At 42.8% G+C, this 18,775-nt stretch overlaps 1 protein-coding gene and 1 long non-coding RNA gene across 2 annotated transcripts; both read left to right on the top strand.

Moving 5' to 3' along the window:
• Positions 1–2,971: 2,971 nt before the first annotated feature.
• On the top strand, positions 2,972–6,058 carry LOC115589091 (uncharacterized). Its single transcript, XR_003985474.1, has 4 exons — positions 2,972–3,049; positions 4,882–4,962; positions 5,121–5,172; positions 5,500–6,058. It is a non-coding gene; the product is annotated as an uncharacterized LOC115589091 (long non-coding RNA).
• A 6,911-nt stretch (positions 6,059–12,969) lies between these two features.
• LOC115590202 (carbohydrate sulfotransferase 12-like) lies at positions 12,970–18,126 on the top strand. The gene is made up of 7 exons (XM_030431475.1): positions 12,970–12,995; positions 14,194–14,227; positions 15,214–15,321; positions 16,313–16,488; positions 16,650–16,793; positions 16,895–17,202; positions 17,737–18,126. The coding sequence occupies exons 3-7, from the start codon at positions 15,219–15,221 to the stop codon at positions 17,975–17,977; spliced, it is 972 nt and encodes a 323-aa protein (XP_030287335.1). The 5' UTR covers positions 12,970–12,995; positions 14,194–14,227; positions 15,214–15,218; the 3' UTR covers positions 17,978–18,126.
• The last annotated feature ends 649 nt before the right edge of the window (positions 18,127–18,775 follow it).

Below are 18,775 nucleotides of genomic sequence, written 5' to 3' on the forward strand. Positions count from 1 at the left end.
GTGAATTTAGGAGTCTCGTGGACCCACTCATAGCATTCCTGAAGAAAGCCTCGATTGAATGTCCTGTCTTTTTGCCACTGGAGGGAATGGTGGAGAACATCAGGGACATAATGGAGAAAATCAGTGAGAGGAGTGAGGAGTTAGCTTTACAAATAAAGATGGCTGACAAGCAACTGGGATATTATCAGAAATTCATCAAATTCATTGAAGAGCAAGAAGCTGAACTGTAACTCCCATCTCACTTAGTGCCCCTATCTCTGATATTGTATTTATTATAACAATTTAATCGCATTATTCAGTTTACATTTTAATGTTTCTATTTACTGGCTTTGAAATCATGATTTCATTTGAATTGTTTGTCATGAGAGTTAGAGGACTCCCAATGGAAAGGGGTTGTGTGGGTAATGTTTTAATACACCTTTATTGAATACATTTACTAATGTATGGATATGCAAGCATCACAATTTAGATAATGGAAAACAATGTTTATGCCAGAAGACACAATAAACAGATTTAACTGCTAATTAGCTCAAATATTAAGGTAGATTATTGAGGTCTCTGATGTTTTTGTGTTCTTCTGCTGGGTTATTTTCAGCTTGAAGTAACAGAAACAATAAAACAAACTATAATATTCCGTCTAGATTCTTACACATATGATTTGTATGGTTATTATTTAGATATCATATATAAAAACTGGGGAAAGCTGTTTAAAAATAAGTTGAACTATTGTAAATTGAATTCAGCCTGTGTGCAACCCAAATAAATTCCATACATAGGAAGTGTTGTTGTCTTCTTTCTCTCCGATCCTAAATAACCCAGAGTTTAATACAAATAATAAAAATGACACATTGCTGCTGAGTCAACTTCTCCTCACTTGTGTTGCTAGAGTCAAATCAGTTAAAGACATGTTTGTACATACAGAGGCTCTTCTGATTAGGATCAGTGATGACGTGTTTGTGGAAATCTTTCACTGTATGATGATGTTGTTGGCTGAAGTGGTAAAGAATGAACTACAACTTCAAACAAAAGGATCAGTCTCTTTAGCCTTAAGACTTCTTGAATTACTGCACAGTGCCACATTTCCATCAGGGCTGCAGTTCTTTGCCTGCTTCTGTTCTGCATACTGAGAGATGGCTACCGTCCCTTTAATTAAAGGTGCACTATGTAGTTTTGTGGAAGACATTTAAATCAGAAGAGAATCATCCCATTGACTGATTTATTTATGCATAAACAAAGTAAATAAACAAACAAACTTTCATCATTGTCATGAATAAAGTGAAATTATAAACAAACTGACTTTAAAGGACGACACAGTTTCTTACTGGTTTACTTTGTTTATATGTGGCGGACCCTGCCACCTTTCTAGCTTCAAACAGTGTTATGGGGAGCTTATTTTCCTCTGAGAACAGCTTGTTTATTCAGTTATGGAAAAAATGTATATCTTTTTATTTAGTATGAATTACCTCTCAAACTTTGAATGCCCTTTTCAGGATAAGCAGATTTCGTCTTCTCCTTGTGGAGGATCATAAAGCATCTGATTTTACTGATTTATTCCACTTTTGTGAATTGTTTCTGCCCCTGTGCCACACAGGACATGTCAGGAACCAGAATTGTTTGATATCTGTGGAATGATTTATCTTTAAAGTTAATCAGTGAATGAAGCAATGTGGAGCCTCCTCACAAGTCGGCCACACTGGATGCTCGAGCAGGGCGTGTGCTCAGCATAACATCATGCTTTTCACTAAATTCTCACACACCTGTCAAGCGAGGCTGCAGCAGCCATTCAACTAGAGATCCAGAGTCTTGTGAGCAGCAGAAGCTCAGCAACGCAGCCGCCACGCACTTCACAAGCAACCAATGTGGTCAGTGTGTTAGTGTGACAAAGTGTTTTTAAGACTTGAAATTGATTTTAAGGGAAATTAAGGGAAGTAAAAAATACAGAGTTTGCATTGTAAATCATGTGTTTTGTGATGTGGTTTTTCAACATCCCCTTAACGGAAATCCCAGTTCAAGACACACTTTTGTGCAAATGACGAGGGCTGTGGGATGATATTCATTTCTGCTCGAGGTTTCTGTCAAAACAATGATTTACTGTCACCTGTCCACAGTCTCTGAACTTAAGCCAACAAACTGTATCATGTTGCTCAGTTTCACATTCGTTATTTCCCTTATCCTGCTGTGTGACACAAAGGAATGTTTGTTGTTTCACGTCACTATACCAGCTGATGGTGGTATCCTGTAAATTGAATGCAGTTGATTTGAAATGAAACTGAAAGACCAGCGTCAAGTAGGTACAATGGGAGGATCTGTCCTGCATGTACACACGCCTAATAACCAACAACATCAAAGGCGAGTTGAACCGTGAGTATATAAAGTTTGTGGTGCGTCGTCTCGTCATTTTTCTTTCCCAATCTGTACAGCAGCTCTCCTTCTATTCGTCCAGCAGGTAAGATCACACACTTTAACTCACTATGAGATGGTTTCCACTGTAGACCTTTGAATATTACAAAGTTGCAGTTTGATCATCATCTTTTCACGTCTTCATCGATCATTTAAGCTCTATCAGAAAACCTTTTAGAACAGCGATGGCAGCAGCAGCTTGGTCCAGGAGCAGAGGAGTGGCTGGTGTCAGAACCACTAAAGGCCTGTTCCTCATCTTCACTCTGTCATGACTGTAGATCTGTTTGTTGTGTTCTTGTCTGGTTTTGTCTTGTGTTTTCTTGTATTTGATTTCCATGTCTCTGTATCTTGTCTTGTGTCTTGTTTTTCCATACCCTCATGTGTCCTTTAAGTTCTCCTGTGTATTTTCCTATGTTCCCTCTGGCTCCCTCTGTCTATTGCTTTGTTCCCTTCATGTTCTCGTGCGCTCCTCCCCTATGTTACCTCACCTGTTGGTCCACCTCACCTGTTCCTCGTCTTGTCATCAGTGTCTGTGTATTTAGTCTCTGTGTTCCCTTCACTCCTTGTCTGGTCATTGTTCTTGTCAGCGTCTGTCTTTGTCCATGCTCCCGTCAATGTGCCTGCTCCTGTCTGATCCTTGTTCCCCACGGTATGTGTTTTGGATTTGAGTTTTGCATTTTGCCTTTTTGATTTGAACTTTGCTTTTGATTTGAACTTTGTCTTGCTGTTTTTGGTTGCTACTTTGCCTAGCTTTCTTTTGTTACTTTGCCTCTTGCCCCCGTTTTGTCTGCTTCTGTTTTTGTGTTCAGCTTTTAAATAAAGCTCGCCTTTTGTTCCCCACGCCTTGCCTCTCGGGTTTAACTGCATTTGGGTCCACCTTCCCCTTTTCCATAGTCTCCCCTTTAACCCCCCACCTGACAGAATGACCAGACCTAAAATGGACCCAGCAGTAAATGGCCTGGAGATAATCCGCTGGTACCAGGACTTTGTCACCAACCCCACCAGCAGGGCTCGGCAGATTGCTGCAAGCAACCTTTTTTTTCCAGGCCACAGCCCAAACCCACGGCTCAGCTCCAGCCCCAGCCCATGCCATAGCCACAGCTAGGCTACCAGCCCAGCCCAGGCCTCAGTCTCGACCCCAGGGCCTGCAAGTCCTGAGGCGTCTCCTTTCTGGGGAACCCGCCTGGCCTTCAAGGTTTCCCCGCCTAGGAAGCGCCGCTCTCGGTGGCGTCCGGGCTCCTTGAGGTCTGGCGCCCTCCTTTGCTGTCCTTCGCCGACACCTGCCAGTGGCCTCCAGTCGGCGGCCCGGTCGACACCTGCCAGTGGCCTCCAGTCGGCGGCCCGGTCGACTCCTGCCAGTGGCCTCCAGTCGGCGGCCCGGTCGACTCCTGCCAGTGGCCTCCAGTCGGCGGCCCGGTCGACACCTGCCAGTGGCCTCCAGTCGGCGGCCCGGTCGACTCCTGCCAGTGGCCTCCAGTCGGCGGCCCGGTCGACTCCTGCCAGTGGCCTCCAGTCGGCGGCCCGGTCGACTCCTGCCAGTGGCCTCCAGTCGGCGGCCCGGTCGACTCCTGCCAGTGGCCTCCAGTCGGCGGCCCGGTCGACTCCTGCCAGTGGCCTCCAGTCGGCGGCCCGGTCGACTCCTGCCAGTGGCCTCCAGTCGGCGGCCCGGTCGACTCCTGCCAGTGGCCTCCAAGTCGGCGGCCCGGTCGACTCCTGCCAGTGGCCTCCAGTCGGCGGCCCGGTCGACTCCTGCCAGTGGCCTCCAGTCGGCGGCCCGGTCGACTCCTGCCAGTGGCCTCCAGTCGGCGGCCCGGTCGACTCCTGCCAGTGGCCTCCAGTCGGCGGCCCGGTCGACTCCTGCCAGTGGCCTCCAGTCGGCGGCCCGGTCGACTCCTGCCAGTGGCCTCCAGTCGGCGGCCCGGTCGACTCCTGCCAGTGGCCTCCAGTCGGCGGCCCGGTCGACTCCTGCCAGTGGCCTCCAGTCGGCGGCCCGGTCGACTCCTGCCAGTGGCCTCCAGTCGGCGGCCCGGTCGACTCCTGCCAGTGGCCTCCAGTCGGCGGCCCGGTCGACTCCTGCCAGTGGCCTCCAGTCGGCGGCCCGGTCGACTCCTGCCAGTGGCCTCCAGTCGGCGGCCCGGTCGACTCCTGCCAGTGGCCTCCAGTCGGCGGCCCGGTCGACTCCTGCCAGTGGCCTCCAGTGTCTGTGCCTGCTCCTGTCTGATCCTTGTTCCCAACAGTATGTGTTTTGGATTTGAGTTTTGCATTTTGCCTTTTTGATTTGAACTTTGCTTTTGATTTGAACTTTGTCTTGCTGTTTTTGGTTGCTACTTTGCCTAGCTTTCTTTTGTTACTTTGCCTCTTGCCCCCGTTTTGTCTGCTTCTGTTTTTGTGTTCAGCTTTTAAATAAAGCTCGCCTTTTGTTCCCCACGCCTTGCCTCTCGGGTTTAACTGCATTTGGGTCCACCTTCCCCTTTTCCATAGTCTCCCCTTTAACCCCCCACCTGACACACTCTGCTGAGTCTGGTTTGCCTCTCAAGTTCACTGGTAAACAAGGACCAACTGGTAAATATGATCTTGCTTTAATCTCGCATTTACTTGCAAGTCCACAGTGTGAGTCATCACATACAAATCTACTGTTGAAATGTGCTTTTTTCTTCAGTCGTATGTTCTCGCATGTCCTAATCTGTGACTGTATCTTGATTCTCATCCTGGATTTGCAGAAAGAGATCAAGGAAAAGATTGAGAGAACAACAAAAACTGGACAAGGTGAAGGTGAGTCAATCTGTCAGTTTTACTGCTGCTTACATGCTCATAAAAATTCCATTGGGAGTAATTTAAGTGATGAATATCCTTGGACTTTATCATATAACCAGTGTTGTTAATAGTAACCTTAAATCATACGTGAGTAAAAGTAAAGACATCATGTTAACGTGTTACTTAAAGTAATTAAAGTCACCCATATGAATAGTAATTCAGTACAATAAGTGTCTCACATGAAAGGTACTTGAGTAAATGTACTTAGTTACATTCCATCACTGCATACAACATGGCAAACTGAGGTGGTGTGATGTCATGACGTGGTTTTATTCTCGTCATTAGGCAACACTGGCCACCTCTTCACAGCTCATGAATTATCATGTGAAGTTCATGGACCCACTGATGGGATTAGCGCAGGCGACCTCAAAAAGTTTACCTGCTGACTTTCCACCACTGGAGGGACTAGTGGACACCCTCAAGCACATGGTTGAGAAAACCAAGACTTTCGTAGATGGGGAGAATGAGGAGTTAGGTGAAGAAATAGAGAAGAAGGAACAGAAACTGAGAGAAATCAGGGAATTAATCGATTTCATTGAGGAGCAAGAAGCTGAATTGTAGCTCCCATGTCAGTCAGTGCCTCTGTCTCTGAGGTTGCATCTATTGTACCCACTAAGTTTCTCTTTTTTATCGTTCAGCTTCATTTTACTGTTTCATGAACTCATGAATTCCTTTTCCTGTTTGCCATAAAATAGGATGTTGAAGAGAAGGACTCTCTATTGACACAGATAGTGTGGATAATGTGTTGATATCCTACTAATGAATACTTTAACAATAAAGAATTACATATTGGAAATTGGAATTACACAAAATAAAATGATTTAACTGCTGTTTCCAGTTAGCTCATATTCTGAGGTAGATTACCGAAGTATGTCATTGTTGTGTTTTCTTTTGCTGGTTTAATTTCAGTTTCCTTACAGTCACAACAATACAAACTATAATATCCAGTCTACATTCTTACATCTGTGACTTGTATGTTCATTGTTAATATTTCATATATACATTCTAGGAAAAGCTGTTAAAAATACATTGTATTGTATATCAAATTCGGCTTGTGTGCAACCCAAATAAATTCCATACATAGGAATGCATAGTTGTTGTCTTCTTTCTCTGCAACCCTAAATAACCCAGAGTTTAATACAAATAATTACTCTGACACATTGCTGCTGAGTCAACGGTTCTTCACTTGTGCTGCTAGATTGAAATCATTAAAGACGTGTTTGTACATACAGAGGCTCTTCTGATTAGGATCAGTGACTCTGAATTAAATCATACACGCTAACACACTTGTGCCTATGTAGAGGGGCTGCCAACTTAGAAAAGCCCTCTACAAATCAACGATAATAGCCCCAGGAAAGACCGCAGCTCAGAGATGGTAGTGGGAGGCTACCAGTTGTCTAAAACTTCTGCCACACTTGGATCGGTTGGAAACCCCCTTGTACAAGATCAAAAAGCCAAAGTAACGCATCTCTCACTGGAAAAATGCACACTCCTCCACAGACAGCAGAAGAGGCGTTTGCATCTGGGATGCAGCCCTCATTTCACAACTTCGTACAGAACCTGGTAGACCCAGAGAGAGAGAAGGAGGGCCTCTTTGAACCCCACTGGCGGCAGATGCACAAGTTGTGCCACCCCTGCCTCATACAGTAAGGCCATTTATACAGCAAGGCTGTAGCTGTATGTTCATGTCTCTTTATTCTGAAAGGTTTGTTGACCTGAAGAGAAATGACAATTCTAAAAATACACACAAATTGTACGTGATTTTTCTTTTGCATGCAATATCTTTCTATAATCCTTGATATTATTAATTAGTAAAGTAACATTTATGCATGGCTATTAAGAATATGAGTCCTTGGCTAAAAAGTTAATTTTCCTTAACCTCTGTGTTTTCCTCTTCCTTTCCTTGAGGTGTTTTAAATGTAAAGTCCAGAGATTTTGAAAATCGCATATACTTAAGTGATTTTTCACCAGGGGAGTTATGAAAAAAGATTTTAATAAGAATATTCAAAATAAATGCAGGCGAGGCTGAATAATCTTGACTCTCCTTGATTGCAGGCACATGCACACATAAGGCCCAAGGGGTGCTTGAGCCCCTGCCCTTTTTACACCTCCTATTAAAGCGTGCCCTTTTTGTGTGTTTTTCAAATGAATAAATAAAATCCTGTTGTGCAAAGGGATGTCAAAAAAAGGCGGTATAAAAACGCCACTGTTATTTACCGTACGCACTTCGTACGTAATATGGTGTTGTGAGTGTGTTGAGCCTATAAAGCTGCTTCTCTATCTGCTGCGGCTACGCTCTGTCTCTCTCTAGGAACGGTCGCTACTTTCAAATTAAAAGCCCCCCGCTAAGAACCCACTTCTAAACTCCTATGGGGTGCAATGCGAAGCCGGCTCTACGCAGGGGCAAGAAGGGGCAGTGCCCCCTCAAATAAATGTCTTGCCCCCTCAAATCTAAATTTTTGGAAGTTGAGAAAGCACATTTTGATATACTCACAAAATTAATATATTACAAGTTGTCAAAATTATCTGCAGTACATACTTGCCAACATTGGGTTGTGAAAAATAGGGAGATTTTTTTCATCGGTGTATCGGCCCAAGTAACAAGGTTCCTTCGCCAGGTGTGCGATTTATTTGTCATAATTTCTTGCCTTGTATTTTAAACCACACAAAATTCTTAGAACAGTGTTTCCCCTAATTTTTTTTATAGCAGCTGTGCTCTGAGTTGATAACCTAGCAACACTAGGGGGGTCTGGGGGCATGCCCCCCCGGAAAAAAATTTGAAAAATGACCCTTTAAATCTCACCTACTCGTGAGATTTTTGAAAAGAAAATCATTTTCAGAATTTCAGAATCAGAATCTAAGACATGAGACAAAATAGTGTAGAAGCTGACATTGCTGCTTGAAAATATGTTAACATCCTGAGCATTTCAGAAGTCAGTGAGCCACATGACATGGAAGCTATTGAGAAATAATTCATAATATTTATCATCATAATTCATCATAATTTCTGCATATTAATATTCATATTAAATAGAGGAAGCACTAAAATACAATAACAATAGGTGTCTTACTCGTCCAGTTTACTGATACAATCTGCAGCTGGTTTGGAGTCACTGGGTCACATGACATGAAAGATATTCTAAAAAACAGCAGTTATTTTGTATTAATTTATTTATGCTAAGTAATTTAATGACGGTCCCTAAATCAGTCTCAGTGATTCAGCGCGAGGCTCTGAGAGGTGAGCCGACCGTCCTCCTGCTGCTGACACTGGGAGAACCTCAGTAAAGTCTCAGCTGGACCCGATAGCCACAGAATATCCGAACTGAAACTAACTTCACAAAAACAGATTTGCATGATTCACGAGAGCTTTCAGGTCGGAAAAGCCGGATTGCGGGATTTATCAGGAACAATCACACACCTGCTCATCCACACAGGCAGGCCAGGGTTGCCAGATACTGCAACAAATATAGGGACACAATCTTACTTGTTTCCTTTACTGTAAAATCGGGAGATTAACGGGAGAAATTACTGACCGGGAGCATCGAGGGAGATAGGGTTAAAAATCGGGAGTCTCCCGCGTGAATCGGGAGAGTTGGCAACTATGGCAGTAGCGGAAAAATACGCAGAAAAAGGGACGCACACGATACAGTATCAGCTTCCCTCTCATCTTGCTGTCCCACCACTGTGCGTGTATTCACAGGCTGCGCAGCACACACACACACACACACCCCTCCCCTCAGTAAACATCCAATCACGTTGCAATATGCAAATGAGCCAAGACGTAGCCTGACAGTGTAGTGTCAGGTTTGACCTCGGCCACGGAGAGGTAGGACTTTGGAGAAGCAGCAGCGTCACAAGCACAGAGATGAGTGCCCTCGTCCACTGCATGAGACAATCTGAAGACACACGACCTGTGACTGACAGACCCCTACGTAAAGCCCCGCCCCAGGCTGTAGTTCTGCATTGTTTTGTTTCATATAATCACAGCGTTTTTTTTTTTTTACAAAGCTAGCTTACTTAAATTCTGCTCCAGCTTCCAGCAGCTCACAAAGAGAAAGTTAATGCTGTGTAATGCATCCGTTTTTCAGAGCTTTTAAAAAGTGTAGTGCTGCTCCTGCATGTAGTAATAGCAGTAGCAACAATGCTGCTGCTAGTACATCAGAGACAGCAGCCAGCATAACTGCACCTTTAGCATCAGCAAGCACTGCTTCTCCTGCACCTCCCTCCATCCCTCCAACAAGTGCTGCCTCAAAGCAGCCTGCTCAGCTACCCAGTGACTTAAATGGCAATGCACCATCTCAGCCAATACTGGGTAGCTACCCAAAGCGTGCATTTGGTACAACATTGAGATCATTCAATCTTGCCTGGTACCGCACACGACCATGGCTAGAGTACTCTGTGGTGCGAGACGCCTGCTTCTGTTTCCCCTGTCGGAAATATGGCGGCACTGTTAATGAGAGGGATGTTGTTTTTACCTTAAAGCGAAACTCTCACCAAAAAGCAACCAAGGCTTTATTTGGGATTGAATATGAGTCAAACCTTCATGTAAAAACATAATTACGACGAAAGAGGCACTTTTAAGATTCACCGTAGTTTTGGTTTTGGGCACGTTAATTTTGAACGGGAGTGCATGGGGCAAGACACGCTAGCATCAAAATCGCTATTTATAGAACACTAAGAAGGCTCGACACAACATGAAACTTTGCTCTTAGCATCACTAGGGTCTCTACTCATGAACAAGAGCATTGAGAACATTGTTTGTGTACACAGAGTTTATGAAAAAGGAGGTTTTTGAACTACTCACGTTAGCTGCTGCATCCCCTGCGCGTCGCCATCATGGCAGGCAAAAAGTGTCGATCCCCGAGTGCGACCTGACAGGCACGCTTGAGGAGCGGTTCAGCATTACTCTCCTGCCTGTTAGGTCGCACAATCAAAATTAACGTGCCCAAAACCGAAACTACAGTAAATCTTGAGAGTGCCTCTTTCGTCGTAATTATGCTTTTACACGAAGGTTTGACTCATATTCAATCCCAAATAAAGCCTCGGTTGCTTTTCGGCGAGAGTTTCGCTTTAACTGGTTTTAACAACTGGAAAGCAGCACTTGATCGAGACAAGGGGCTATGGAGGCATGTGTCCAGCCACAACCATGTGCATGCTTCAACTGTATGGACTCAGCACAAAAGCAGGGAGGCTACAGGGGGAACTGTTGACTCCCTGTTGGTTGGTAAAACACATATTGAAAAAAAACATTACTATGTCAAGAGTGTGGGCAGTGCTGTTAAGTTTCTCTGTGTAAATGAGTTGGGGCTCCGTGGGACTGCAGAAACTTTGAGGCATGTTGCAGCTGATGACGACATTGCTTCAGGTCTCTTTCTAAAACTGATAGAGTATACTTTAGAGAAGGATGAGAAGCTAGCAAGCATTGCTAGGGGTATCCCAAAGAATGCAAAATACACATCTAAGGATATCCAAAATGAAATTATTGAAACACTGGTCGACATGGTGCTTGGAGAGATCAGGAAAAAAATATGAAAATGCAGATTCTGCAGGGTTCTGCCTCAAAAGTGATGGGACCAGAGACAGGTGCAATGTGGAAAATTTGTCTGTGATGATTCGGTTTGTCAGCAATTCCATGCCAGAGGAGCATCTTATTGGGTTGCTTGAGTTGCATCAACTTGATGCAGAGTACATCACCTCTGAGATATTGACACACCTTTCTGATGCTGGCGACAGTGCTGACAACATACTTAGCCAGTGTTATGATAGGGCTTCTGTGATGAGTGGGGTAAGAGGTGGTGTACAAGCTCTGCTCCAAAAGAAGCTTGCTAGATATGTCCCATATATCCACTGCTACAACCACCAACTGCACCTAATAGTTGTGCATGCCATGCAGAGTGAACCATGTGCAAAAAGATTTTTTGACCTCTCTAGTTCACTCTACAAGTTTTTTCAGCACCACCATGTGTCCGAGAAATATGATGCACCTAATCTTAAAAGGCTGCTTGAAATCCGATGGACAAGCCACTATGAGGTGACAAGGTGCATTGCTGAAAATCAAGACCATATTCTCAGTATCCTATCTGAGATGACAGAGGATGATGATGCTGCAGTTGATCTGTGCACTGAGGCATCAGGCCTGCAATGTCAAATGAAGAGGCATCACTTCTTTGAGACTGGAAAGTTTCTAGTGTGGGTGCTTGGTGTCTTGAAACCAGCAAATGCAATTCTACAGTCTTAGTCTGTGGATATGTGTGTTGGGCGTGAGTTATCTCAGGCGGTTGCTGGAGATGATTCACATCCTCCAAAGAGAAGGAGAACAATGAGCAAACACCTTGGTCAAAGTGTTGTGCTATCAACTGTGGGCCATACAGACGCTGATGATCCTATCCTTAATCCCCATCAGGCTCTGAAAAGATCTCTGCTCAACATCCTTGACAGGGCCATTTCAGAAATAGAAACTAGATTTTCACAGAGAAATGTTGACCTGATGAAAGCCATATCTAGTCTTGCACCCAAATCTAGTGCATTTCTAGATTCAACCCAGTTGCACCCTCTGGCTGTGCTGGCTGTCACAGTGGCAGACAATGCAAGTCTGAAAAATGAAATCCTTGTGGCAAAACAGTTGTTGCTCAAGAAATGTCCAAATGAAACAGACCTGTTCACTGTGTGTAAACACCTGCAGGAGTACAAAGAAGCCTTTCCTGAGTTGCATAAATTGTATGTAACAGCCCTTGTAATTGGTTTGTCTTCAGCAGCATGTGAGAGTTCCTTCTCCACATTGTCATGGGTTCTAACCCCCTATCGTTTTACACAAGAGGAGGATGAATCTGGTGATCTTGGCCCATGAGAAGTCCATAACAAATAACTTGGACATGGATGAATTTGTGAGAGGTTTTGCAAAGGGAAACAGGAGACTGTTGTTGTAGAGTGGAGTGGAGAGAAAAAAGAGGAGTGGAGAGGAATGAGAGAAATGAGAGAGGAGTGGAGAGAAATTAGATTTTTTTGAGCTGTTAAGTTGCCAACAAAAAATGAAAAAACAAGCCAAAAGAAAAGAAAAAAAATAGAAAAAAGAAAGAAAACATAAAATGTTCTGCTCTATATCTGTTGTGTTTTATAAATTAGTTTGAGAAGATTTTTTTCATTATTCATAAGACTACCTTTCAGTTTTGTAAATATTGACTATCGTGTGTGAAGTCCTACTTTAGATTAATTTATTTGAGATTTAGGCCATCCAGTTAAGATAAATGTCATGTTGTTAGTTGATAAAATCTGGATGAAGAATATTTTATTTAATTGTATTTATTTATTTTATTTTTATTTTTCAGTTCCCCCCCCCCCCCCAGGGATTGCCACATTATTGTGGTCAGGGGGTTTGCGTGCGTCAGTGACCTTAAGAGCTATACCAGCAGGAGCTTAGTCTTCAGGTGGGTCACCCAAGTTGGACAGGTCTGAAGGTAGAGGCCAGACAAAGTGCAATCCACTTCTCCAGGTTGGGGTTGGACTCATAGCTAACAACCCAATTCAATGAAGGAACACTGTTACTATAAGCACAGAAAAAAAAGTGCTGGAGCATGATGTGTACACATGATGCCCCCTTCACATTTCTGACTGCCCCCTTATATATGCCTGCGTAGAACCGGCCCTGGTGCAATGTAAAGCTCTTATTTTGAAGACAAATAGAGAGAGAGAGAGAGAGAGAGAGAGAGAGAGAGAGAGAGAAGCCTGCCTCATCGAGAATTCCACCACACACATGGATGAGACGTGGAGCCACTGGAAGCTTTGTGAGTTAACATAACTTCCTTGTGGGGGCTAACAAGTCGCCTTCCACTTATTTAACATGCTTAAATATGAGTCATATTTCAGAAGAGTGTCCATTTGTCCTTGTTAAGATAACTGCTTGTTAATGGTTGAAGAATAATCTAATCTGACAGCTGTCTGTGTCGGCTGTTTATCTGCCACAAATCTTCAGCTTCTTCCAGATATTGAGCTTATTGTGACTTTGCTGTTGAAAACATTGCTGTTCCTACTTACATTCAGTAGCAGTCACAGTAGTCATTTCTTGGTTTTGTCACATTTTTAGGTGTGTAGCCTGTATTTGTAGTTTGCACTTGCCCTCCAATAAATAGCCTATTAATAAACCAGTGTTTTATTGCTTTTTAAGAATTGCAGCTGAATTGCATGTCTTCTAAACCTCAGTATTATGATGATGTTAATAAAATTGTGTTGACAATACAGCTAAGAAGTTAGCTTTTTATAAGTACTTTGTTTATTAATTTTAAATTAATTAATCTGAAAAAAATCTTGTACGTACTGCCCTGACTTTGAGCCCCTGCCCCTCTATAATCATGTGCACGTCCCTGCTTGATTGAGTCAAGTTTCAAAAACCCCTGAACTTTGCAATAATGGAACTAGACCCTTAAAGCCACTGACGACAAAACGGTAAGGTCCACTGAGCAGTACTCCTCAGGACGAGTAATCTGACACTGATGTGTAAATGCTGATTTCACTTGTGTGACAAAGTACTGTAAAAATACATTAATCATTAAACAAAGTAATGATTAATATAAATAATTCCCTTCCTGGAGAAAATCACATCATCGGGTGTAGCTATTTGTTATCTGAAAGAAACACTATGCAGGAATTTGTATTCTGTGCAATCTGGATATCACTCTTCACATATAAATACAGTATGTCAGGGCATCCGTTTTAATGACTGAGCACTTGTCTGTCCAGATGAGAGGAGGCGTGGCTGAATTGTCCAGTTTAAAATAAGAAGCTGCAGAATATGTTAAATTATTATTGGCTGCTGTGCCTCGTCATGGGCGTGTTCCTATTTGTTTTGTTCTCTGAATTCCAGAGGTTTGCTCTGTATATGAAAGTCCTAACATGTCAAGTACAGTAGAGAGCTGAGTGGGACACAGATGGTATTGGGACATGTTTCTGTAATCCGAGGCACTCATCAGTTGTTTTCTCTTGAAGAACAAGATCATCTTTCAGAGAGCTCCGCAGCAAGGTGAGTGCTGTGATTAGTGATTGTGATATTCAGGTTGTGGCAGACCTACTGTGCAGGAGCATCAAAATAATGCTTGTTGCTTCTCTACAAATTTATTTTGTTGTCATTACTTTAATTTTACTACAGCACTAAATGAAATCCATATGACTCCAGCCTTGATTTAATTTTGGATTTTGAAATAATTTACATTGGGCCTCATTCACCAATATCTTCTTAAGAATCTTCTTAGATTCTTTCTTAAGTTGTTCTTAAGAGGTTCCTTAAGAAAACCCTACGTCAGATTCACCAACTCGTTTGTAAGCCTCAGAATTGTTCGCAGCTGTGTTCTTACATTGATGAAAGCCGTAGCAGCAATATATATGCCATTGTTTTGCGGGCCTTGGATGGAGAAATGCCACGTATAAATAGGGTGGGGGGGTTACTAATTGCTGGCATGTTTCCAATTTACTTGATTTATCTTAAATCATTGGCACATTTAGAATTTAAATTATTTGTAAATGACCAAAAATATGAAATAAATAAATAAATGAATAAATATGACAGAATTATCACTGTAATATTGCATTTTATTGAACTACACAAGAGAAGAAAACACAACCATGCCAACATTTCGGCACTGAAATGTGCGTAAGAGTACTCCTGAGTGTTCGTAGGATTTGTTCTTGCCTAAGAAAAAATCCTAGATAAGAAAAAATTCATGAATGCCACAATCTTCGTAAAATCTTCGTAAGTGGGACTTAAGAACAAATTTGTTCATAAGAACGGTTCATGAATGAGGCCCATTGTTCTTAAGAACTGGATCAAAATATTTTTTTACACAGCCCATAATGTTTAACTGTCCAGTTTTGGTTAAACTTCCATGTGAATTTTTCAGGGAAATAATAAGGGAAATAAACAGCAGGTTATTGATTTCTACCCTTGACCATTCAAGTTCTCTCAAACTCTCGGCTCACCGACAAAAAGGCTGACGTGTTGTTTCACTTCAGTTGCCATGGCACCACGCACACTGTTCCTGCTGCTCATTGGATCTGTGGGACCTCTGTGCATCATCATGATGTCATGTAACCAAAGGAACATATCACAAGAAAAGAGAGGTACAATATGTGTGTGTGTTAGTCTGTGTTTGAATTTCTCGCTGTTCCTGCCGTGTATCCTGCTTGTGGTTAGGCGGACTGTTTAAATACATTGTTTGTATTCTGAGCTCCAGTGCATGTGGTATTTGCAATTTGATTTCTAAACACTGGATCCGCAACCTCACCCCTGATGACATTTGGATTACAGCTTCACTCATCATGTCAGCTCACAGGCATTAAGAGAGACAAATGTTTGCCCTTTGGCTTTCACCCCACCTGTCATTTCCCCATGAGTAAAGCACTCGAAAGCAGCACAAGTTAAACATGCATTGTGTAGTTCATGGGAAGAAAATGTAATCAGAAGAAAAAAGATTTTTATGCCTGAACAAACTAAATAGACAAACTGTCTTTGTCTTCACGACTGACTAAATTCTATAAACAAACTGATCTCAAAGGACAACACAGTTTCATACTGTTTTACTTTGTTTATATTTGGCGGACCCTGCCACCTTTCTGGCCTCAAACGGTGTCTGGGAACTTTATTTTCCTCTAAGAACAGCTTGTTATTCAGTTAGTTTGTAATTTTAGTTTACTAATATTAGATCATTGATAATGTGAATATAAAAATTCTTATTTGAATTTCTTTTTCAAAACAACATCGTGCCCCTTTAAAGGTGCAAAATGGAAGAATTGGCCGCCTGCAGAGTTCATACTAAAAGCAAATAGGGGGCAACATTTTTCAAGTGGTAACTGCTAACTACTACTAACTGTAGCTGTCATTAGCTAGTTAGCTCGTTAAGTTATGTATCTAGCGGTCAAGACGGGGATCTCATTGCACCAGGGGCGTGATGGTGTTTCACTGCAGGAGCTTTAGAGGCCGGGGCCAGCAGTTGATGTCTCTGCAACACAATACATAAACTTCTTCAACATGACAGTAACACTATCATTTCATCACTCTCTGTCGAACATTTTCAGACAGTCACAACACATATTCCTATTCGTTCTATCACAGCAGAGAGGATCCGTCAGTTGCAGGATCTGAGAAAGCAGCTGCTAAAAGAAATGTGTGATGGCGACAAAGAGGCATTTTCTAACGGGAAGCACAGTTTACGAGACATGAGTGACGACGAGTTGAAGCACTTCATCGTGGATGAAAATCACGGCGTCATCTACTGTTACGTTCCCAAGGTGATACAGACACACTTACACATTGGTTGTTTCCTTGACATGTCAGGCCTAAACAGCACTTACTTGATTGGATTTTATGCCTCTGTATCATGCCAGCCTTGAGCCTAGCTGAAAGAACAGAGCAGGTAGCGTGGCCTTAGACTCTCTGTTCTTATCTACAGGTGGCGTGCACCAACTGGAAGAGAGTTATGTATGTCCTGAACCAGAGCGAGCCATACGATGACCCCAGGTCCATTGATAAGGACATGGTCCACTTACCACAATTGTTCACTCTCCTAAACAGCTTCCCAAGACCAGAGAGGGAGGTCAGTTCATACCAGGACATCAGAAGTGTCATAAAGTACAAAAGTAACTAAGCAGGGTTAGTATGACAGAGGGTTGATGTATACTTATTTGTTGACTACAGGCAAAGCTGAAGCACTACACCAAGTTCCTGTTTGTCAGGGACCCATTGATCCGTCTCATCTCTGCCTTTCGAGACAAGTTCATGAAGGTGAACCAGCCCTTCTATGAAAGGTTTGGCCGATACATGCTACGCTGGTATGGGAACCAGCCTGATCCTCCACGAACAGCGGAAGAGGTGTTTGCATCTGGGGTGCAGCCCTCATTTCACCACTTCATACAGTACCTGATAGACCCAGAGAGAGAGAAGGAGGGGCTCTTTGAACCCCACTGGAGGCAGATGCACAAGCTGTGCCACCCCTGCCTCATACAGTAAGGCCATTTGTCAGCAAGGCTGTAGCTGTATGTTCATGTCTCTTTATTTGAAAAGGTTTGTTGACCTGAAGAGAATTTAGATACACACTAATTGTGTATGGTTTTTTTCACACACTTTTTTTAAACAACTAACAATTGATGGAATAAAAATGTATTTATTGTAACAGCAGTAGAATTTCTTTAATCCTGATTACAGCCACGTTTTCTTACCCTATGTGTATATCTTCCTTTCCTGGAAGTGTTTGAAACATCTACTCAAGTTTTTCACCATGGGAATTATAAAAAAAAAAATTTAATAAGAATATTCTATATAAACGCAGCAGAGGCTGAATTATCTTGACTTTTAGTCCCTTGATTGAGTCAAGATCAAAAACCCCTGAACTTTGCACAATGGAACTAGACCCTTAAAGCCACTGACCACAAAACTGTGCGGTCCACTGAGCAGTACTCCTCAGGATGAGTAATCTGACACTGATGAGTAAATGCTGATTTCACGTGTTTGACTTTATCTTTTTCTCTTAAACTTCTCAGGTATGATTTTGTTGGCCATCAAGAGACACTTCAAGATGATGCTGAACTGCTGCTGAAGACCTTAAAGCTGGAGGACGACATCAAGTTCCCTCCTTCCTATGAAAACATGACGTCCCCGGATTATGTGTTAACCTGGTTCAGGAAAGTTCCCCTAGAGGACAGGAGGAAGCTGTACAAACTCTACGAGGGCGACTTCAGGCTGTTTGGCTACCAAAAGCCAAATGAACTGTTTGACGGTTGAGATAAGGTCATGATTTGGACAACTTTACACTTCCCTTTGCAGCCCATGGGTGTGGAAAGAGTAATCATTAAGGATTTATGCAGGAATTAGTCCTTTGTACGGCTTTATTGATTTGACAAATTTTGTATATCTCTACCTTTACTACTCAACAGCACTGAAATAAAAGTTTGCTAAAAGTGTAAACATTTCATGTTGGAGGTTTACAATACTGCATGTCATGGCTCGACTTGCCTCTTAAACCTACAATAATAACTACTCGATGCACTTTATCAAATCAGAATAATAGACATTTGGCACCGGGCAGAGCCAGACCTCCTGGAGGAATAAACACCGGAACCACATCGGATACTGAGCTGATACGGAGCCGTCTACCAACAGAAGGAGAGAGGGGAAACTCTAACTTTCGGGTATAAAATGAGGATTCTTTACTCCTGTTTATTAACCTTACTGCAGCAGTGACCCGCAGAGGTGGCCTCCATCTTTGTGTATTTACATACTGTACTTCTGACTGCTGACTGGAGCTGGAGGGGAAATATACTTTACGTCATGAACATAACATTCTGGAAAGGAGAGAGGAAAAGAACCACCTATCCTGTCCTACGCCTATCTTATGGTTAACGTTCATTAAAGCAACCTGGCTGTTTGGGAAGGTTAAACCACCAATGATGATGAAAGTCTATCAGACTCAGGCACAAATGTTCACAGTTGAGGAGTTGCTTTGAGTATGTATTCATGTTACAAATTGTCTCATCTCTAAAGGGATAGTTCGGGTTTTTTGATATGAATCTGTATGGCATC

This window comes from Sparus aurata, chromosome 10 (genome assembly GCF_900880675.1).
Source record: "Sparus aurata chromosome 10, fSpaAur1.1, whole genome shotgun sequence".
NCBI classification, from domain to species: domain Eukaryota; kingdom Metazoa; phylum Chordata; class Actinopteri; order Spariformes; family Sparidae; genus Sparus; species Sparus aurata.